At 35.7% G+C, this 23,872-nt stretch overlaps 1 protein-coding gene and 1 pseudogene across 1 annotated transcript in view; both read right to left on the reverse strand.

Annotated features, from left to right (window-relative positions):
• Positions 1-23,872, reverse strand: part of LOC136308348 (ABC-type organic anion transporter ABCA8-like) — a 94,033-nt gene that overhangs the window by 47,666 nt on the left and 22,495 nt on the right. The window contains exons 11-23 of the mRNA XM_066235685.1: positions 22,448-22,506; positions 21,619-21,729; positions 20,625-20,800; positions 20,039-20,158; positions 19,660-19,798; positions 18,930-19,020; positions 15,571-15,710; positions 11,919-12,038; positions 8,937-9,135; positions 6,783-6,949; positions 3,315-3,448; positions 2,660-2,797; positions 897-1,001 (exon numbers count right to left, since the gene is read on the reverse strand). Coding sequence (XP_066091782.1) covers positions 897-1,001; positions 2,660-2,797; positions 3,315-3,448; positions 6,783-6,949; positions 8,937-9,135; positions 11,919-12,038; positions 15,571-15,710; positions 18,930-19,020; positions 19,660-19,798; positions 20,039-20,158; positions 20,625-20,800; positions 21,619-21,729; positions 22,448-22,506 — 1,699 coding nt within the window. The remainder of the gene's footprint in view (positions 1-896; positions 1,002-2,659; positions 2,798-3,314; positions 3,449-6,782; positions 6,950-8,936; positions 9,136-11,918; positions 12,039-15,570; positions 15,711-18,929; positions 19,021-19,659; positions 19,799-20,038; positions 20,159-20,624; positions 20,801-21,618; positions 21,730-22,447; positions 22,507-23,872) is intronic.
• Positions 22,127-22,242, reverse strand: LOC136309670 (U2 spliceosomal RNA; annotated as a pseudogene).

The raw sequence follows: 23,872 nt of genomic DNA on the forward strand, positions 1-23,872 counted from the left end.
AAGGAAACAGGCCAGGGCAAAGAACAACTTTTTCATAACAATATCAGGTTGTTTCCATACAATTTGCTGATAAGACTAACCTTACCTCATTTGAATTCCCTGGCAGTTTTGTTGAAAATCAATCTATGATACATATATGGTTTTATATCTGAAATGTTTATGTCATTGTATATGTTTATATGATTTTCCTTAATTATACTTTCTTAGTTACTATATCTGCAGTTAGCCTTGAGGTCAGATGCATTTTTTTATCAAAGTTATTTTAAGTGCTTTATATATTCATATCAATTTTAGAATTATTCTGTATAATATTTTTTTTTCTTTTTTTTTTTTCTTTTTTCTGAAGCTGGAAACAGGGAGAGACAGTCAGACAGACTCCTGCATGCGCCCGACCGGGATCCAACCGGCACGCCCACCATGGGGCGATGCTCTGCCCATCCTGGGCGTCGCCATGTTGCGACCAGAGCCACTCTAGCGCCTGAGGCAGAGGCCACAGAGCCATCCCCAGCGCCCGGGCCATCTTTGCTCCAATGGAGCCTTGGCTGCGGGAGGGGAAGAGAGAGACAGAGAGGAAGGTGCAGCGGAGGGGTGGAGAAGCAAATGGGCACTTCTCCTGTGTGCCCTGGCCGGGAATCGAACCCGGGTCCTCCGCACGCTAGGCCGACGCTCTACTGCTGAGCCAACCGGCCAGGGCAGAATTATTCTGTATAATATATTTATTTATACATTTATATTTCCACTTATAAAACTTCCTTTTATTTTTACAACTTAGAATTATGTCTGAGTTGGCTGCTCTATTAAACACATATAAATAGCCTTTTGAAAAATCCCATAAATATATTACCTTAAATATGTAACCATACAAAGTAAGGAAAGTTTCAGTTACTCATTGTTACCTTGTAATCATCAATGCTGCTCATGGCGATATAAGGAGCACAACTGGATGCCAAGATCAACCAGAATATGTGATGTAACATGAATTCATATAGACTATTCACATCCTTTTGAAAATACAAAAAATATAATGAGCTGAATGAACAAATTCAAAATTCATTTTCTAGAATACATTTTAAAAATATTAAACAGATTATGTATAACCTTGCCTTACATCTCCCCTTTGTTACCAAACTCTTTTACTACCAATCCATTTTTGAAGCTTGCTCCATATCCTCATTTATGGATAAGGCGTTAATTCAACAGTGAATGAATGGCTAATATTAAAGAGTAAGAAAGTAATATGAGTAGGATCTTTAATTTTCTTTATGATTCTATAATTGATTCTGTTGCTAGATAATGATAATTCATAGTTCAGACATTTGGTTTCCTAACTGATCTTTATAATTTTTTCAAATGTAATAGCTAGACTAAAAAATCATACCGGATATTTATGGGGGCAGTCATAGCAAACTGTATTTCTAGAACACCACAAGAACAGGTAAGTATTGGCTGGGGATTAAAAAAAAATGATGTGCTAGAAGGGAAGCAAAAATCTCCAAGGAAAACCTTTGCCCTTAATATTTAATATTGCTGCTCCTGTTTATAATCATCTTTAAGAACAGAAGATTCTGAAATCTTTTTAAAAACAGTCCCCATTGCGTCATGACTCACATAGTTGTAGTTTGATCAAGCACATTACTGAAAAATATCATAACCAGAGCCTGCTGATTGTTAGGCTACCATCAGAGACACACTTGCTGCCACAGAAAGGTGATATTAATTTGTTGTCAGAATCTTCCCCGAACACCTGCATGCTGAGAAGGATCAGTATCCTATGGCAAACTCACTGACGTTGGAGGAGACAGAACAAGGACTACAATCACAGAAACTTTTACCTGTGCAATGAGTAAGTAAATTTGAATAGAGTATAAAATGAATTCCTGGAGCAGTTAAAGTTAAGATGTTAGGTACATAAATATAAGGTCAGCTAAGCTGATTGGTATCATCAGACAACTCACCCTAGCTAAACAGGATGCTTTTTTGTATCTACTAAAGAAGTAATTCAGTGCTTTTCATGTTCGGGTCTCTGTCCTTCCTACAGGGTGTTACATAGTGTTAAAAATACATGCTCTAGGAGGAAAAATATATTTAAGAAATAATCAAAAAGAATAACGACAAACTCTGATAGGTATTCTGGTTTCCAAACTTCAGGGCTGTGTATATTCTAATCACCTGGGCCATATTTCAGACATAAGGTATTTTTGACTTTATAAAAAAAGCTAGTTTGGTCTAGAGCAGTCCCCTAGGAATTAATATTTTTGACAGAGAACTGGAGTAACTGTAATGTAACTAGTCTGCAATTCTAACCTGAATTTGTCCTAAAGTTTTTTCTTTTGTAGCATTCATAAAAGTAATAATAGGTCTTCTATTTTTATTCTCTCGCTCTTCCTTTCTTTTGTTATTTTTGTGCTGGTCACGTGCTGTATAATTTCACTTTATATCCTCACATTCTCTATGAATATATATGTTGTTATAGCTATCTTGAATTAAAACACTGGAGCTCTGAAAATTATGTTGATTTCCCAAAAGAACAGAACTAGCATAAAAGCAAATGCCAATTTATCATGCAGTGGTTTACTCAAATAAGAATAAAATATCAACACTTAAAAGAGTGATCTGAGAGATTCCTGATGGAGGAGAGTCCACAAGGGTATATACTTACATACATATTTGAACTTCTGTAAGTTTGAATATGTGCTGATGGTTTAATCATTCTAAGTAGCCCATTACTAACGATATCCATAAGAACTGGGAAGCAATTCATTCTTTTGGTATTGCATGCTAATGAAAAGCTGTAATTCTAAAATATAAAAAGCAAGGTCGTTAATTCTTAGATATTTCAGTTATTTTCAAAAGGCCAAATTTTAGTGTTTTAATTAAAATATCAGGTTTTAAAATGGTGTGCAATAATCAAAACAAAAACAAACATTATATAAGTAAATCCAAACATGCATGTAGGCTATATCTGATTTTCAGTCTTTCAAGTGTCTGCCTTGCAGCTAGAATCCAGAATTATTATTGTTTAAGAATAAAAAGAAGTTTAAGAATAATGTATAAGAAAATCCTTGAAGAAATATATATTCTTTAACTTGAAATATAAACTCAAGAGTGGCCACCATTTAGTACTTATTTTGCTGATACAACAGTATGTGTTGGTAGACAGTAATTGATAAAAAAATATCATATTAATAACTATAATTAACTAAGTAATAAATGAAAGCAGTATTTGTTTTTCATTTTGTTTTCTAAACTGAAGGCCAGAGCCTATTGATTAGCTTTGCACACCTTTAGGAATTACTAAATAGAAACCAGCATACCTTTTCATGACCAGACACTATGATGGCTCCATTATAAGATGGATCATCTGTGCCATTTCTAGTTCCAGACACATCTACTTCCAGAGCTATGTTCTGATGCTCCACAGAATGTATAAAATCTTCAATGCTTGCTCCTAAATTGGAGTTAAATATATTAGGTGTCTGAAAACTGAGAAAATCAAGGTCAAGTTGTGCAGTGAAATGAAAATTGATGACCTAATGGAATACTTACTGTAATATAGACAGTGAGGATGTTTTTACACATGATAACATGCCTGCTTCTCTGAATTAAAAAATCTATTTGCGTCTCACCAAGTTTACTTTTATAATGTTTCCCTTAGGATTACTGCCATAAGGAGCATTTGGAATGATTTTCTTACTAGAATATTTCAGTGAGTAGACATACCAATACAGTTTTAATGACACAGATAATCTCTATAAATTACCAACCAAATTTGCTAATTCTCACTTCCTCACTGCTAAATTATTAACTGATTTTCAAATTGTTTGTTGATACAGGAATACTTGTTGAATGGCTGTGTTAAGAAATCCCTGGACCTTCTTTCCAGAAAAACAACCACAACTTGTAAAACTTACTATAAATATAACAGATTAAGATCTTTTGATTATTTTAAAGGCATACAGAAATTTATAAAACATTTGCATAAGAAAATCTACTAAATCTCGGTAAGAACACTAGGAAACTGGCAACAACCTATCCCTCAGAAGCCTTCCTTGATTAGCAATTCAGAACCTCCACTCTGAATGGGTGTAGTCAGGAACTCAGGGATTCTTCCTCCTCAATCCCAGTCTAGGGCTACAGTATGTTACTAGGAGGAACTGGTTTGAAAATGATTGGGAACCACTATTTTGGGGCTCTTATCTCTTGAGTAGAACTTCCATTTTATGGGGAAGAAAACTTCAGAACTCTAAGCCACTCAAGCTTTAGCAACATGAAGCTGAAGGGAATGAGAAAGTTTGGTGGCCTGCCCCTCCCAGGAGTTAACTGAGTATCTATTGAAATTGCATCCCTTCCTCACCCCACACACAAAGATAAACTCAAAATGGATCAGAGACTAAAATGTTAAGAACTAAAAGTATAAAAGCCTTAGAAGAGAATACCAAAGTAAATCTTTGTGATCCTGTGTTAGGCAAAGCCTACTTAAATATATCATCAAAAGCACAAGCAAGGAAAACAATTAGTTGGACTTCATAAAAATTTACACATTATACTCCAAAGGACACCAATAACAAAGTGAAAAACCAATTTACAGAATGAAAGTAAATATTTGCAAAACATTTTCAGTTGATCCTTATTATTCACAGCAGTTATGTGTTCACTTCTATAATGCCACTCTAAAGTTACCACGAATACTGAGTTACTGAATACTGAATCATTGCTTCTAGGGGAAACAAAGGTTAGGTTTCTGTAAGCCTCTGGTCACAACAGTGTCTTGAACCAATCAATATATTGTTTTATTTTATGTATGTTTCTGTATATTTATTGTTGACTCATTAACTTTGATCTCACAGACAACAGCATTATAATGCATGGTGAACAAAGATTATCTAATACGTTTTCCCTGGAAGGTACATCACAGCCTTCTCTACTTAAGAATATTAGATAGCACGTCAGCACTGACCTTGGGGACCATTTTATTTTAGTTTTTATAATTTATTTGTGTGTTTTTCCTTGTTGGTAGTTGGAAAAAAATGTCTTATAGTTTCACAGTATATATCGATAATTTTTATCATCCTTAGATCCTAGTTGCAACTTTTGGTAAAATTTTTATGACTGTTGTCAAATTTGGAGAAAGTTCTACTGAATTTATTTCATAAAGGAACTGTAAGATTATAAGTCATTTCAAGTTTTCTTGTCCAATTAGTAAAATTAAATGTTCTTTGAAATGACAATAGTCAGTTTATCCATCACTGATTTTTAATTTAAATTTTATTTTTAAATACAGTTAACATTGAGTATTTTTTATTAGTTTTAAGTGTATAGCATAATGGTGAAGGTCATTTTAAACAGTAAAATCACCATGAAAATGTGAAAAATGTGGCACTAACTAGATGATAGATAGACATTTGTTGGCAGTATAAGGTATTTGCTCACAGTGTTAGAGCTTAAACAAGAAGGCAGAGTACCATCTGGATCTACTTCACTGGAAATGTGTGTATCAGGTGACATAACATGTCCGTCTCTGAGCACATCTGTAAATGACACAATAGTACCATGAGTATTGAATTTGGACTAGATACATTGTAGTAGTAAACAAGTTTGTAACTACATAACCTGTGAATAAAGAGGATCTGTGGCTAGTAATAAAAGACTTGTGTCTAGAATATATAAAGAACCTTTAGGACTCAGTTGGAAAACCAAATCAGCCATTTTAAAAATGGGAATACAGGACATTTCTTCCCAAAAATATGCAACTGATCAGGAAGCGCATGAAAAAGTGCTCAACATCATTAGCCATTAGAAAAACACAAATCAAACCACAAAATAGTAATTGACACACTCTAGGATGGGTCTGATAAAAACACAGAAAATAACAAAGGTAGAGAAATTGGCACAGAGTTTTAGAAATTGGAATCCTCACAAAATGCTGGTGTAGATGTAAATTGGTGCATTTACTTAAAAAATAGTTTGGTAGTTCCTCAGATGATTAAATATAGTCACCATAGAACATAACAATTCAACTCCTGGTTTAAGTCCAAAAGAAATAAAAATAAATAAAACCACTTTCACATAAAAAGTAGTACATGGACGTTTATAGCAGTATTATTCATAATTGCCAGTTATTCAAAAGAACCCCAAATATGTACCCTCTGATGAAAAATAGAATATAGTATACCTTTCAATAGAATGTTATTCACCAATTTAAAAAATGAAGTATTGACACATGTTACAACATAGTGAACCTTGGAAACAGCACGCTAAGTGAAAGAATTCAATCACAAAAGATCACATGTTGTATAATTGACTCATTAAATGTCCAGACAAAAAATACATAGAAATAACAATATATTTATGATTGATCAGAGTTGGGGCAGACTGAATGGGAATCATTACTACTGAGTACAGAATTTGTTTTTAAGTATTCTAAAATAAATTGTAGTGAAGATGACACAATTCTGTGAAGGCACTAATAACCACTGGATTGTTCATTTTAAATCAATAAACAAGGCATTTGAATTATATCTCAAGCTGTTAATATTATTATGAGGGGGATACAAACACTTTCATTTTTCAAAATGCCATCAGATAACTTATTTGTTCTTGGCAAATATCTTTTTATTCTCTGCTCCATTTTGGGCTTGCATACACATCATCCCCAAGCTTCATTCATTGCTCCAAACCCATGCTGAAGAGGTGAAAAGCTCATTTTTCACTCATGTTTGTGTTTTCTAATTAATTCTCTGAGCAATGCCTGTATTAGAATGAAGTAATCGCCACATTATTACCTGTATTATTGATGATTAATAATTGAGTGAGAGGATCATGTGGTGCTTGTCCAGAGGCAAGGAAGTATAAATTAGGAGAGAGTTTCAAAGTGGAACTGTTTCCCTGTATTTTTGTGGTAATGTAGTCCCAAAGAAGAGGGAAAACTCCAACTCCTAGGACCATTAACCTACGTGGAAGAAAATTGTCAATGTGAACATTTCTTAACTTTTAGAAATTAACTGTGCAGATTACAATTTAATGAGATTAAGAAAGTATGAAAAGTAAACATATAGCTCTCTGACTCATTTATTATTTTGCTCCTTTTTTACCTCTTAAATAGAGATGATAAAATGCAGATTTCATCTTTTGTTTATTTCTCTGGTTCCTCTCTGGCCGTTAGCTACTCTGCACAATTTCATGCGATCCATGTCCTTTTTCTCTATGTCCAGATTCCCAGTTCCAATGTGGTGTTAATTCATCAATACTTTGTACTCAATTTTTGTTGTATCCAATCCTCTTCATATGGTCCCTATTTCTCTTTGTGATGATTTCTTTATCCCCAGGCCAAAATTTTCATTTATTTTTTACTCTATATTTTCCTGTGCTCTCTATTTCAAATAGTTGGAAATTCTTTTATTATACTTTCATTATATCTTATTTTGAAACCTTCCTTCATTCCTATTTCTAATTTTACAATATTATATCATATAGCAATTTTTACTAAATGACTGTCATCTCTTGAGATAGTTCTACTGTGTTGCCAGATTTATCTTAAAGGTTTTTCTTAAATTATGCTAATCTCTTCAAAGATTTTTAGTGAATTCTTGTTATTTATTAGCAAGTACTTATTGAGATTCTATTAAGTGCCAAATCTCCTATTTCTTTGATGCTTCAACAAGGTATTCAGAAACAAGACACTGACTGACAACCAAAATACTATGGACAACAGGGTGCTAATGAGATGTGATATGAGTCTTAAGAGCAGGCATATGCCCAGTATGCACGCAGTGGGTATGGAGAGTGAGCTCCCATCACATACAGGGCTGTACAGAAGTCATGACAACTAGGTTAGAGCAAGTAGGGTATAATGGGAGAGTCAGGACCTCCAGGGGAGAGTTGGTATAATGGCCCGATAACAACTAAAATAAAGTATTGGCATATGGGTACTGGGGGAAAAGTCTACATCCCAGTGCTTCTGTTACCATCCACAGAAAATTTCAAGAATAAACCTTACAGGAAAACTCATGTTACTTTAACATCTCTTTTAAAATAGGCCCTGAGACGTTATAAATTCCACCTGCTCATCAGCTGGTAGATAAAAACTATGACCATGAAGTAGATGGCATATTATACTTTACCCAGTTCTGAAGATCAGTGGTACCCAACATTTTTTGGGCCACGGACCGGTATAATGTCAGAAAATATTTTCACAGACCGGCCTTTATGGTGGGACGGATAAATGTATCATGTGACCGAGACAAGTATCAAAAGTGAGTCTTAGACAATTGGAACAGAGGGAATCTGGTCATTTTTTTAAAATAAACATCATTCAGACTTAAATATAAATAAAATGGAAATAATGTAAGTTATTTATTCTTTCTCTGCAGACCAGTACCAAATGGCCCACGGACCAGTACCAGTCCACGGCCTGGAAGTTGGGGACCACTGCTGTAAATGAAGAATCTAATTTAAAATTTTATTTTAATGAGAACAGGGCTGGCAGAGATGGACTCCCACATGCACCCTAACCAGGAACCACCTAGTAAGTCCACTAGGAGGCGAAAATCACCCTATCTGGGACCATTGCTCTGTTGCAACCACAGCCATTTTTTAGTGCCCGAGGCATAGGATATGGAGACATCCTCAGCGCCCTTGTCCAATTTGCTGTAATTAAGCCATGGCTGCATAAAAGGAGGAGAAGAAAGAGGAAGAGAGACAGGGAGACAGAGAGAGAGAGACGCGAGACGGGGAGGTTTGTAGAAACTGATGGGCTCTTCTCCAGTGTGCCCTGACCAAGAATCGAACCTGGGACATCCCAAGCCAGGCCAATGCTCCACCACTGAGCCCTCTGTTCTGGACACAGTATTTTATTTTTATTTTTTTGTTTCCTCTTATTTTTAGACTTGAATTTCTTTTTAGTGCATTGACTGAACCAAAGCCATACAGATACTCACAGTGATAACAGAACTTTTTTATCCTGCTTTAACTTTAAGAAGCGGACCCTTGCAATTGCACGGACTTGCTGTCCCCACAGGGCCAGGCCACCTATTGTTTCTCTCATCTCACTAAGTGAAGAGAGAACTTGTTCCATCTCAACAAGCCTTTCTGTGTCTCCAGCTCCTTTTACCTGTCCTTCTCCCGAAGTGGCTTTATCTGCAAAACACAGAATAAGTTATGCATACATTCCCACTTCAGAGGTATTGTATTGAGCTTATTCTAGTATTTGTTTAATCCCAAGTACCCAAGTAACATCTTTAGCATAACTGTAGGCATTGTATGGAATTACTGATTACTGCCACAAACTAGAAAAATAGAGGGAGGATTCATTTCTTGAAAAAGAGGCCTAAAAAGAAGATCCTAGATAATTTGGATACAGATACTATTGATACATTAAAAAGGTTAAATAAGTATGCAGGATCATTTTAGCATCTCAGTGTGACCTGGAAACTTGGTAAAGAAAACAATTATCTTCGGTATCCACTTAGTGAAAGAAGTTGCAAATTGGTTTGCTACAAACTGGGGATTAAATATAAATTAACCATAAAGATAGCAATAACCATATTAAAAATAAATGGGCTAAACATACCATATAAGAAACCTTGTAAAATACATTAAAAAGCAAAATTCACCAAATACTGTTTACAAGAAATGCACTGTAAATTAAAAACACAAAAAGTTTGAATACTTTTTTTAAAATTGTAATCACAAATTATATTAAAATTAAAGCAAGGGTATTAATTCTGAACAAACTGGGCTTCAGCATAACTGTCAATGCCAGGTTTAAAAAGGATCTTTCATTATGATAATGAAGGCAACCAAGAAGACATGCTAATCTGAAACGTGAATGTTCATAATAACAGGTTCAAGTGCATGGAGGAGACACCGAACTAAAGTGGGGAAAGGACAACAGTGGACACACTAGAATTATAGTCAGAGTTTTTACTATCCCTCACTTGTAATTGATAGAAAATGTAGACAAAAACACAGTAAAACAAAAACCCAGTAAGGGCACAGAATATTTGAACAACACCATCATCGACTAGACCAAATTGAAATTTATACAACTTTCTACACAACAGAAGTTCTATAAATATATATATATTCTACATGTATGCATTTGTATACACTCATACATATATATACATTTATATGCATGTATGTATAAATGTTTTTAAATGGACAAGAAATGTACAACAAAATCGATAAAATGATGATTCAACAAGTATCAATAAATTTATAAGATTTTAAATCATATGTTTTATGACTACATTAAAAGTTATGTCAATAACAATATTTAGAAAATTCACAAGTTATTTTTATATTGCACAACACATTTGGACATCATCAAGTATCACAGTATGTCTTATCAATTTGGAATATCATCAAACATTTAAAAATTATTAAAAATAACCAAATAGAAATTTTGTATTTAACAAGTATAACTGAAAATATTTTCTGAAAAATAAAACTCAACTGATTTCATTTGTTTGAAGAGATAGTTTGTAAACATGACAAAAGACAAATTGAGTAAGTCTAAGGAACAGAAAGAAAAGAATCAGGGAAAATAAATTTTCAATGAAATGTGAGACACTATCAATATACTAACAGATACTACCACATACAATAATGGACAGTACAGAAAGAAAGGGACAGAAAGCATAGTTTAAGAAATACCATATTTCCCTCTGTATAAGACACTCCCATGCATAAGAAGCACCTTAATTTTAGGGCCAGAAATCAGAAAAAAATGTATTATATAAAGTGATTGAATTCAAGTTTTATTCATCATAAAATTCATACTTCTCATCTGCGTGAAAAAGCAGGAAATGCAATTCAAAAATCTATAACTACTGTATAAGACGCACAATTTTTAGACTCCACATTTTTCAAAAAATGGGTGCTTTTTATACATGGGGAACTAAGGCAGTGGCTGAAATGTTCCCAAATGTGAGGAGAAACTCTAACATATATGTATACATACATCTAGCTCATCGAATGTCAAGTTGGACAAATGAAGGAGGTACACACCTGAAGGCATCATAACTGAATTGTCAAAACCAAAGACAGAAAGAGAATCTTGAAAGCAGCAGGAGGAAAAAAACTCATTTAAAGAAATCCAATAAGATCTAGAGCTGACTTCTCATCAGAAACCATGAAGAGCAGCAGGCATATTCAGAATGCTTGGAGAGAGATTTAGAATAAGTGTTTCATCTGAAATTGCTCTTGGAAAATGGGGTACGATGAGGGTTATGAGCTTTGGGTAGAAGAAACTGGGCCATCTTTAATATCAAGGCCATAGTGTCAGTGGAGGTAACAAATGTGACAGGGATGCATTTCACCTTAATATATTCTTGCCCTAGAATGACCTTAATCATGGAACCTCATATTTTGTAACCATTTCTTTGGAACACTGTTTTCTTTCTCTCTTTCTTTCTTTCTTTCTTTCTTTCTTTCTTTCTTTCTTTCTTTTTTTTTTTTTTTTTTTTTTTTGTATTTTTCTGAAGTTGGAAACTGGGAGGCAGTCAGACAAACTCCTGCATGTGCCCGACCAAGATCTACCTGGCATGCCCACCAGGGGGCAATGCTCTGCCCATCTGGGGTATTGCTCTGTCACAACCAGAGCCATTCTAGCATCTGAGGCAGAGGCCATGGAGCCATCCTCAGCGCCCGGGCCAACTTTGCTCCAAATAGAGCCTTGGCTGCAGAAGGGGAAGGGAGAGACAGAGAGGAAGGAGGGGGGGGGGTAGAGAAGCAGACGGGCGTTTCTTCTGTGTGCCCTGGCTGGGGATTGAACCCAGGACTCCTGCACGCCAGGCTGACACTCTACCACTGAGCCAACCGGCCAGGGCCGGAACAGTGTTTTCTTGCTGTATACACTGCACTAGGTGTTCTGAATACATTCGCATGATAATTTTCATACTATGAATTTTATTTACCTGGTTCAACAGTAGTTGATTTTCCTTCTAGTTTCAGAAACACCTCATTCAAAGTTGGCACGGAAACACCATAATTCTCAATACCCAGGTCTGGACAGAGATCAAAATTCTCGTAAAGTTCTAAAAAAAGCACACACACAGTAGCAAATCAAAATGAGAATAAATCACAGGTGAACTGAGCAAGCATAACCTCTGAAACAGGCGTCCCCAAACTACGGCCCGTGCAATGCGGCCCCCTGAGGCCATTTATCCAGCCCCCACTGCACTTCTGGAAGGGGCACCTCTTTCATTGGTGGTCAGTGAGAGGACCACTGTATTTGGCAGCCCTCCAATGGTCTGAGGGACAGTGAACTGGCCCCCTGTGTAAAACATTTGGAGACCTCTGCAACATACTTCAAATCTATATATCACTTTTTTATTTCATATTGTGGTATAGCCCATACATTAACTTCTTTTGATTAAATAATAATTTATATTTACATATATTTCTATTAGAATTTCATATCTGTCAACTGGATATGCCAGCCTTGGATGTCCCTGGCCAGAACTAGGAGCAGACCAGTGAGGGTCATTGTCTATGACTGGCCCTTAGCAACCTTCTTGGAACTACAGGTGATCCAGAATTAGTGGCTGCCTCTTCTGGGCTCTGGTGCCATTATAAATATCAGCTGCACTCCTAGGCTGGCTTTAATCTACTCTTGGACAGTGGGTGTGGCCTCTGTGTTCCTGAGGAGTGGTTTGTCCGCCACCAGCCACCACCCCAGCCGCTACTGCCCCTACTCAGGTGTTTGCGCACGGGCATCACTGGGCATGTGGCCTGCCTTGCTGGCCCCCACCACTGTTGTGTGGGCTGCCTCGCCAGCCACTGCTGCCGGCTGGTGGGCAGGTGCATGTATCTGGCACAACCTTTGCCCCCACAAGTGCACAGTGCTGCAGCCAGGCCCACCCTCCTTTCGAGGGTTGCTCAGCAGCATGGGGGGGTGGATGTAGCCCAGACCTCAGCACTCAAAACCTGTGTCCCTGACACGTCCACTGCTTCTAAGTGACTATTTGCTCTGACTGGAGTATGTGAACCTTCAGTGGGTGGGGTACATGTCTGGAGACCTTCACAGCTGGGTACATGTCTGGAGACTTCTGGGTCCTCAGCCCTAGGACCAGAGCCCCAGTCTATAACCCCAAAGACTAGAAGAGGTGAATAGACAGTATTTGGATGAGAGAAGAGCCAGGTTACTGTTTGTGAGATGGAGACAGAACTCTCAGACCCAGGCTCTGTCTTAAAGGGACCATGCAGAAAACCTTGTTCACTGCCACTTAACCAGGGCTTTTTGCTGGTGTTGCTTCTCCCAGGAAAAATAGCCACTTTAGATTTGAGGAGTGACTCAGCAGCACAGGGTTTAGGTTGGATGGCTCCCAGAATGTCACTCCCTGTGCCTCTAAGATTACACTTTCCTCTTGCAACTCTAGTCCTCTCAGGGCTCACTGCTCCCGGAGCCCTGGTTAAGTGGCAGTGAACAAGGTTTTCTGCATGGTCCCTTTAAGACAGAGCCTGGGTCTGAGAGTTCTGTCTCCATCTCACAAACAGTAACCTGGCTCTTCTCTCATCCAAATACTGTCTATTCACCTCTTCTAGTCTTTGGGGTTATAGACTGGGGCTCTGGTCCTAGGGCTGAGGACCCAGAAGTCTCCAGACATGTACCCAGCTGTGAGAGTTCCTCCAGGCCACTGCTCACTCCTGGGAGAGGAGCAGCCCTTTCCACATCTCAACCCTTTTTTCCAGTCTCAGTGTGGTTTCTTCAGTGATTCTTGGTTATAGATTCACCTCAGTTTAGTCTAAAGTTGGTTTTTCAAGATGATTGTTCCCAAGTTAAGTTGTAATCCACTTTTTTCTGAAAGGGGGGAGTTGGAACATCTGCCTTCTTCGGCACCATCTTCTGGACCAATTTTTTCTTTTTAAATGAAACTCTTTATTTTGATATAAGTTTAGATTCACATGCAGTTATAAAAAATAATACACAGAGAGCTGCATACCCTATTCATTGTCCTTTAATTTTAATGTCTGAAAGAGCCACCATACAATATCACAAACAGGGTATTAACACTAATACAATCAAGATAAAAGCCTAGGCTAGTATCTCATTGGTTAGAGCACTATCCCGATATACTAAGGTTGAGGGTTTGATTCCCTGTCAGGGCATATAGAAGAACCTACCATTAAAAGCATAATAAAGTCAAACAACAAATCTATGTTTCTCTCTCTCTTCTCTTCCTCTCTGTCTGCAATTATTTTAAAAAAAGGATCTAAAACATTGTCATTACCACCATGATCATCACAGTCATTAGGAGCCACACACTCTCCGGACCAAATCTCCTCCTGACCATGGCAACTCTTAATCTGTTCTCCATTTTTACAATTTTGTTATTTCAAGAATGTGATATAAATTGACTCATACAGTATGTAACCTTTCATGATTAGCTTTTATTACCGAGTCTGATTTCTGAGTATTCATTCAGGTAGTTGCATATAAAAGTCAGTAGCCCCTTGCTTTTTACTGTTATGTGATGTTGCACATGAGAGATGTATCCACTTAATTTAATCATTCACTCATTAAGAGCAACTGAGTAGTTTCAGATTTGTCTATTGTAAATAAAACTGCTATAAACATTTATGTACAGGTTTTCGTGTGAGCATGTTTTCATACCTTCAGGATAGAAGCTCAGTGTGCAATTACTTGGTTGAATGGTAGCTGCAGGTTTTCTGTTTTCAAGAAACTGCCAACTGTTTTTCCAGAGTCATGGTGCTCGTTCATATTCCCACCAGCCATGTATGAGTGATAAATTTTCTCTACCTCCTTACAGGAATTAATTCTGTTCTGGCTATCTGTCTATCACGCTGCCATACTACACAATCTTGACTATTATAATTGACATAATGTCATAGCTCACACCCCTGGTTCACCACGTAGACACCTGATAGAAGCTGCAGTTGTCTGTTTCTCCTCAGGGAATCAAAGAGTCCACAGAGGCCCTTAGCATCTCTGCCCAGGCTAATGGGTGGGGATCTCCTGCACAAAGTCACTCTGTGAGACTGAGAGAGGTGCCTGTTCTATCTAACGTGCATACGTCAACATAAACAGTCAAGGAAAATGAGAAGTTATCAGTCAAAAATGTTCTAAACCAAGGAACAAGGTAAGTGCTCAGAAACTGACCCTGATGTACTGAAGCTGTATTATTTATCTAATAAAGAATTCAAAAGAACTCTTGAAAGTAAACTGTTTGGTACTGGTTTGGAAAACCCAGAGTTACATCAAAAGATTTGTCAACAGAACAAGTCTTATCCTGGGATTGTTTAACATAACAGTTAAGACAGAGGTTTTCAACCATTTATGTTCATGCACAGTAATGAATACTAGAATATTTGGCTGTATTCTTGAAGGAAATGAAGAACTAAAAAAGCTTTCTCAAATGCCCAGGCATAACACAACAATTAGAATATAATATTTTCCACTGTGGAAAATAATCTAGTTATTGTACATCATGTGTTAAACACCTGAGCACATTGTAATTTCTCAATGTTAGTTGTAATAATTATCACTGATATTATTATTATGAATAACATTTATATATTTCATTCCATGACTTTCATGTACATTACCTGGGAATTTATTTGTCCTTTCCAAGGGCAATGTGTAGACAAGTTTTCCTTCACTTTCTGCTGATAATTTGGCACCAGGGATGTGCTGTATAACGAGGGATGTTATTTTTTCTTTAACACACCTTTCAGTCAACTGCAAACTGGTGTTTAAAAAAAAAGATAAATTTTATTTGACATCATTTACAATTGCATGAAAATATCAAATAAAATTCTGTCTCTATGAGACAAGAAAATATTAAATAAAATTTAATCCTAGAATAGGTCATCCAAACATGAAATAAGAGGACAATAAAAATCAGATTAAAGACCTGTAATGGGGGAAAGCAAAGAGTGAACTAGCCAGAATTCCTGGTCAGGTTATTCAGGGGTGATGCTCAGAGAAGATCAATACTGACTTAGGTCATTAAGGCAAGAAGAACTGCAGACTACAGATATCAGGGACACAATACAACAAAGTCAGGACTATACAAGGTGGACAATGGCTTAAACTTTTCCAAGGCATATATAATTATTATATTAGGCAAGGACAAGAAGTTTTGAAATGCATGCACACAAACAGATTCAGGTATTCAATATAGTTATCCAATGAAAATTTGTTAAATTCTAGTATGTGACAGAAATTATCTTAAATGCTGAGGGTACAGTGGTAAGTAAAACAGCATTTTCATGCTTGTATTAAGATTAATTTTTAATGGGAGAGACATAAAGAATAGAAGCAAACAAATGGATAAGTAAAATACTTACCAACAGTGGTAAGTGCTATGAAGAAAACAAGGTTATAGATAGAAACTAATCATAGAAAAATGTGGGTTCCGAATGGTGGGATCACTAATTTTTTGCTTCCTTCCTAGTGCTAACTTTACAACTTTTACAAAGAACAAAGTATTATTGAGAAATCACTCTATACACGTCAAAAGAACAACGTGAAAAATAATCTATTTATCAAGATTTTAATGTATACAATAGATAGAATACAGTAATGACTTTGTAACTTGGTTTTGTCATTTGAAATGTGTTATTCACTTATCTGAACAGCTTAGTCATTAGTAAAGTGAAATAATGATTGCTAATATCTAGGGTTCTTTTAAGTGAATATTAGTGATATCTGCACTTAACAATCCCTTAAAATGGTAGTTATTTTATTTGATCAAATTCTTGACTAAATTAATCAGTTTATCATAAATATTTTGAACGTATAAGAAAAATGCCATTTTTAGAAGCCATGAAATCCACTGAGAAAATAAAACAAAAAATACCATGATCTTTCTGCAAGATGATTCTTTCAATTCATGAAACTTTTCCTGGCCCCTTGCAAGAGCTTGAGCTGGGCACTGGAGAGCACTGTATGAGCAATACAAGCTTATAGCTACGAAGAGGAGGTCAGCAAACCTCTTCTGTAGATAGCTAGATAGGAAATATATTATATTAGGCTTTGCAAGCCAATAGAGCTCTGTTGCAATATTCAACACTGCCACTATAACATTGGGAGCAGCCCATTGCCAATAGCTCAACAAATGAGAGTGGCTCTGCTCCAACTTTACAGAAATAGGAAGTGGGCTGGACTTGGTTCACAAACCATAGTTCGCAGATTCTTATTCAGAAGAAGAAATAAAGCAATTACACAAATTATTGTCATGGAAAATCAGAAATTTATTGGGATCCCTGACCCAACATTCTTTATTTTGAGAACATGTTGTGTTACCATGCAATGTGCAGGTCACCCTCTCCTTTATTTTTCTGTAACTTTTACTTGAAACTAAGAATTATCAATCCTACTTTGTAAGTGAGAAAACTGAGTTTCGGCCATAAGATAGCATGTGGAAAGACAATGAATATTTTTTTTTAAATAAAGGTGTTGAATTGAGTAATGGAGGTGATATTAGAGTCATGGTAGTGGGCCACACCAACATTATTTGGCTATGTAGTTTGATACTTGGTAGGTAAAATGAAATCATTAGAATTTTTCGTTTGTTTTGTCTTGTTGTTGTCATATGGATTTTTTATTAATTTTTTATTCTTTTAGTTTTTAAAGTGTACCTACAATATAATTCATTATTTAAATGATGAGGTGATGTCTGCCTGAAATCTATGTTTAGTTATTGATCAATGTCACTCTGTTAAATTTAATTTTGTAAAAAAATAAGGTATAGATTATTTAAATGAGAGCTACAAGCTGATCAATTAATGTACAAAATAAAAAATAATTTAAAATATGGATCTAGAGCCTGACCAGTTGGTGGTACAGTGACAGAGCATTGGACTGGGATGCAGAGGACCCAGGTTCAAAATCCTGAGGTCACTGGCTTGAATGCAGACTCATTTGGCTTGATCGTGGGCTCACCAGCTTGAGCATGTGGTTGCTGGCTTGAGCGTGGATCATAGACATGACACCACGGTTGCTGTCTTGAGTCCAAAGGTCACTGGCTTGAAGCCCAAGGTTGCTGGCTTGTGCCAAAGGTCACTGGCTTGAGTAAGGGGTCACTCCTTCTGCTGTAGCCCCCCAGTCAATGTATATATGAGAAAGCAATCAATGAAAAACTAAAGAGCTGTAACAAAAAGTTGATGCTTCTCATCTTTAACTTCTTGTCTGTCCATCCCTTTCTCTGACTCTCTCTCTCTATCTTTGTGGGAAATAAAATGAATCTAGGTAGAGAGCTTTGAAACTAAAACCATCCAGGTTCAATTCTTGACTCTACAATTATTAATTTCGGGGTCTATAGTTTATTCTGTAGAGTAAAAGTAACAACAGTCTTTCTTCCTCATAAAGTAAAAGATTTAAATACAGTAATGTTAAGTAACTTTTCTCTATATTAATCCATAAATAACAGCTAGTATATGCTACTATTTAAAAATAGTGATAAATGTAAAGTGAAGAAAGTGGAAAGGACAAAAAGAACAAAAAAGAAGAGGAGAGAGCCTAAGAGAAAGAGAAGAAAATAGGAGCCTACTTGGGAGACTTTGTCAAACCCTGGGTGAGAGCTGATGAGGCTGTGAAATGCAATGTCAGGTAAGAAAGTTCCCTTCATACACACCTTTCTTACCAAGTAATGTGTTGTGGGTATATTTTCTATCACATTCATTTAAACCTTTTTGTTAAGTTATCTTACATTCTTATCTCTAAATCTATCAATCAATAGCTCTCATATACTCATAGTAACTCCATATTTCTATATCTATATAACTCTATCTTCCAGATATATCTTCATGTATATATTTGTGTATATGTATATATAAACATCTGTCTATAATAACCACACATTGCTATTCTTAACAATGTAAGTGTGTTGTAATGTGTTCCTTCAGGCATCATGCTTTCCTCCAACCCATTTCTCACTCTCTCTCCTCCTGAGTGGCTCTACCTTAAGTGATATCCAATCCCCCATTTCTTCTTTAGAAACAGAGATGACCCTGCACACTTCAGCTTCCCTTTGGAGAGAAATACTTTCCGATCTGAAAGGAAACAAGCAAAAAGAAAGTTTGTTAAGAAGTTGCCCAAGAAAAGACAAGTCATTGTCTACAAACACCCTCTTTCTCTCTCTCCGTATCTGTCTCTCTTTTTATTTATATTATTTAAAGCTAATTCAGAAAGGTCTGTATTTTTGAACATAGGGCATCATAAAGACTCATTGAAATAAACACATTTGAATCTTATTTATATACTTCAGGCTGTTATATTTTCTTCCAACCAGTCAGAGAGGTTACATAGATACATCCTCTAAGATACAGAATAATCACAATATACATTTTAATGGGTCACACATCAACATTGTTTGACTATTTCAAGCTGATTTACCTCAATTTTGAGTAAAAGGATTAATGCCTTTGAATATAGACTCTACCTTACTTTGAGATAAGTAAGTTTGTTGGCAGATCATGCCCCTGTGTAATCAAATGATACAAAATTCTAGGAGCTCCATGACAATAATTGGGAGTTTGACTCTGGGGTCCAGTTCATATTGTCACCAGCTTTTCAAATGGTCAAATACAGCAAGATGACAGGGTTAGAAAATATAGCTGCTCAGCATATTATCCATATTTCTCAAATCTCATAACGTCTTCATCAGATACTTAAAGGAAACCATGAATTACCAGCCAGGATGTCAGCCTCATCCATGAACTGGGTACTGAAGAGGATCACACGATTCCTTTTCCGCTCCTTCAGCAAGTTCCACACTCGATATCTTGAAAAGGGATCCAATCCAGCAGTTGGCTCATCCAGTAGGAAAACCTACAGAGGAGGGGTGTATATGAATGAGTTTTCTAACAGGTATATAGTGCTTCCAGAACCATGTGGAAACCATATTATTGATATTTGTAAACACAAGGTGGTTAGGATTTTGTTCTTATATTTGTCTCATCATAAATATTTTATCACAGATGGCCTTTGTAAAAAAAAAAACACATTTGATTACTATAAAAATTTTATTTAAAAAACTTTGAATCCATCTCTAAATTTTGTGTGACTTACTGAAGGATCTCCTAAAAAGGCAATGCCCAAGGTGAGTTTTCTTTTCTGTCCGCCACTTAAGTTTTGAGCAAGGATGTCTTGAATGTTTTTCATTTCCAATTCCAGCAAAATTCTTTGTATCTAAGCAAATGACAACATTGGTGTCATAAACTAAGATTCCCTTTTTAAAAAAATAATTAATAAATACAAGGCTGTAAAGTGTAATGGTTAAAAGCATAGACACCGAGTGAGATGAACTAGATTTGAACACCACTCCACAGTAACTAGCTGCATAGTCTTTGTCAAGTTACTTACTCTCTTGAACCTCAGTTTCTACATATATAAAATGGGAATAATAATAGTACCTACCTCATAGAGTTGTTGTGAGGAATAAATGAGTTATTATATCATATTTAAACATGTAGGTAATTTTTGGCATATTTTAAATTATATATCAATGTTAGATATTATCTAAATTAGTTTTTTTGTCCAACTTTCATAGAATGTTTTAGCACAAAGATAATTTAATGAAAGCATAAATACTCTGCATAAATAGAGTAAATGATCTCATTCTGACCAATATATCAGTGCTAATGTACTTCTGTACCTCTTGTTCCACTTCCTGTGGTGGAATCCCTTTTATCTTAGCAAAGAGTCTGAGATTTTCTCTCACAGTGAGGAAGTCAAATTGTACATTGATTTGTGGACAAACTCCAGTGAGCTTGCTGAGATTCTCTAGGTTAGTTGTTTCTGAAAGTTTATTATTATATACGGTGACAGAACCTACAACAAAGATGAAGTTAACATCAGATTATGCTTAAGTTAAGATTGTTCTAAATGACAGTTATTATGTAGTTTTAAATTACATTATGATTTTATCTTCAGGTTTATATAATTCAGGCATTATGTGCTTCCATTTAAGTTGTGTGGTGTGTGGGGGAAGAAAGGTCCCTTCTTATTTTCCCATTAAGATGTAGTCAATTTATCTACCTCTCACACTTAGGTGTGGCTCTATAATAGATGGAATTTTAAAAAATGCTATATCAGCAATATCACTCTCCAGGAGGCTGGGAAGTGCCTCCACCTTGGGATTGGCCTCTGTCTGCTTCCGGGATCATGGACATAACAAAGTGAAGAGTCCTGACCCAGCCTCCTGGAGAGTGAAGGGTCATGTAGTAAGAAAGTGCTATGATCCTTACTGAAGCCTCATATATGTGAGTGAGGCTTCGCTAAACTGCCTAGCTGCAGCCTCTTCAGTTTAGACAGAAACACTGCCAAGCAACCCACAGAACCATAAGAAATAAACAAACATTTTTATTTTAAGCCATTGGTTTTGGGGATGCTTGTTGTTCAGCCAAAGCTAACCGATACAAGTTGGAAAGTTGCAATGCCAAGTGGTACTTAAAGACCATGAAAATAATGATTATGAAATACTCAAATTCCATATACAGCAATATAATATTGTTTACCTTTATAAAATAATACTATAAATTAACTTCCATTTTCCCCTGGTAATCTGTGTTTGTGATTAATAATCAGACCTTAATCTTATCAGCTGATTTATTTGTCAACCTGACTTATGGGGAAAAAAACCCTCCTACCTTTGGTCGGAACAGAAAACCCACTAAGAATGTTGAATAGTGTTGATTTTCCAGCTCCACTGTGACCAAGTATTGCAGTGATTTGGCCTTCATATACATCAAATACCATATCTAGGAAAAAGAAAGATTAGTAAAGAAGAAAAAGAGGTAGGAAGTAGAAAAGAAAAAACCCCACAAATTTATTGTGGAGCTAAAATTTGTCTTTTTATTTACTAGACTGGCTGTTTTCTAAAAATGAACATACTGGGTTGTTAAACTCAAAATAAAAAAATACCCACTTTATGAATTTATGTGTTGATCCTCTTTTGCGATATTTAAATTACTTGTTTTAAAGCCAGGAAACATGCCTTATACTGCTATGTTCATTGACATGGTCTGGCATACAGTAAGTGGATACTCATATTTATTGACTTAAAGGATGATTAATAGTTTCATAAATTGCTATGTGAATAAAAAGCCTTTGATATATGTAATATTTTTGGACAAAATAAAAATAGTAATACTTAAAATAGCTTTAAAATTTCAGGAGGAAAATTTAAGTTCAGATATCTCAATATTACAGTATATCCTTCAAATACATATATAATTCTACACTTGATCTTAGCCAAAAGGCCGAGAAGCAATTAAATACATATATAATTCTAAAGCATACTCAATTTTTTTCTCATTTTTATGCTGTAGAAGTGATGTGTTGTAAATAAATTTTATGTGGCTAAAAATTAATTTCAAAACTGAAAGACCAACAGTAATTGCTCACCAAACCAAAAAGAAAAAATGAAAGTCAGAAGATTAATATCAATATAATAACTAAAATTTATTGTTTGTTTACCTTTCAAAGCTTCTATTGTATCAGGTTTTCCTTTATATTCTTTTGTAACATGTGTGATTCTGAAAAAAAAGAAGAGACTTCAGATTATGACAATTATGTTTACTTGGTAATTCTAGACTTGATTGATGTGATGGATGGATCTTCCCTTCAATGTATAGGAAGATGGTGGATTTAACTCCTGTGCAGTCATGGTTGTGTCAGAGTATCAGCTAGAATAATTCAAAGTCTTCGCTTCACATTAGCTTCATTTGTGAAGTTTTATAATTTACATATGCTTGGAACACATCACCAGATCTTATTATTTCAACAATTGAGGTACAACATGACATTAGTATGGAGAACTAGAATTATCTTTAAAACCCTAAAGCCAAGGAAGCCAGGCCAAGAATCAACATGGGCATCCCATACTGAAGGGTGTACTCTGAACTACTGACTCAGATTAGAGATATCTTTTGTTAACTTGAGTCAGAGTCAGGGTAGAGTAACGGAGAGAGGCTAAGATAATTAATAGTGAGAGCATGGGTTTTGCAATAATATCTAATGAGCTCATCCTATCTGTAACATCTAATAGCTCTGTTACCTTAACCAGTGCACTTATTTCAGGTAAGCTTCAGGTTTTGCAACCTCAACATTTAGAGTGCTTTAGGGTTGTGTTGAAAGATGAGTAAATTATTTCATCTTGCATACATAGAGCTTGGTTCCTGGTAAATATTTATAAACATAAGATGATATTGGTTTGATTATGATGACTATGGTAATAGGAATGGACTTAACATGCTGGGTGCTATTACAGATCTGGAATCCTAGGTATTTTATCCGGCACATATACACTACAGAAACTGAATCACATTTATGTTTTTTATTTTTCATCTATTCATTAAACAATTCAAGTTCCATTAATTATGAACTGTGTAGATTTTTTCATTTCTGTTTTAATCCCATTTTACCAGCATTCTGTAGTACTTAGAGTTGAGTGAGGTGATAAAGAGATAAATAAATGCACAGACACCTCAAATAAAGTCATTTTTCTAAGCTGAGCTATTGAAGCTTAATCAAGGCCTAGGTCATAGGACAAATATAAGTATGGAAGCTAAATATGAAACAAATTAAAATTAAAAAATGAATTGGTTATTGAAGCTTAGTAGGCTGGAATAATCTGAGACAGTTCACAGAGGACAGATATATGCTGGCCACAGATGGATGAACAATATTTGAATAGTCTGGGATGTTGCTGTTTCTTTTTATTTTTCATTTGGAAATAAAAGTTACCAACATGAACAAAGCACATTCTAAAAGGCACATCTTCCTCAGTTCCCTTGGTGAGTACCTCTAAGTCTTTTCTTCCTTCCTCTTTCCTTCTCTTTCATCCTCTTTGAAAAGGCAATAAATGGAAAAGAGAAGTTTTAAAAGATTGAGATAAAAACA

This window comes from Saccopteryx bilineata, chromosome 6, assembly GCF_036850765.1.
Source record: "Saccopteryx bilineata isolate mSacBil1 chromosome 6, mSacBil1_pri_phased_curated, whole genome shotgun sequence".
NCBI classification, from domain to species: domain Eukaryota; kingdom Metazoa; phylum Chordata; class Mammalia; order Chiroptera; family Emballonuridae; genus Saccopteryx; species Saccopteryx bilineata.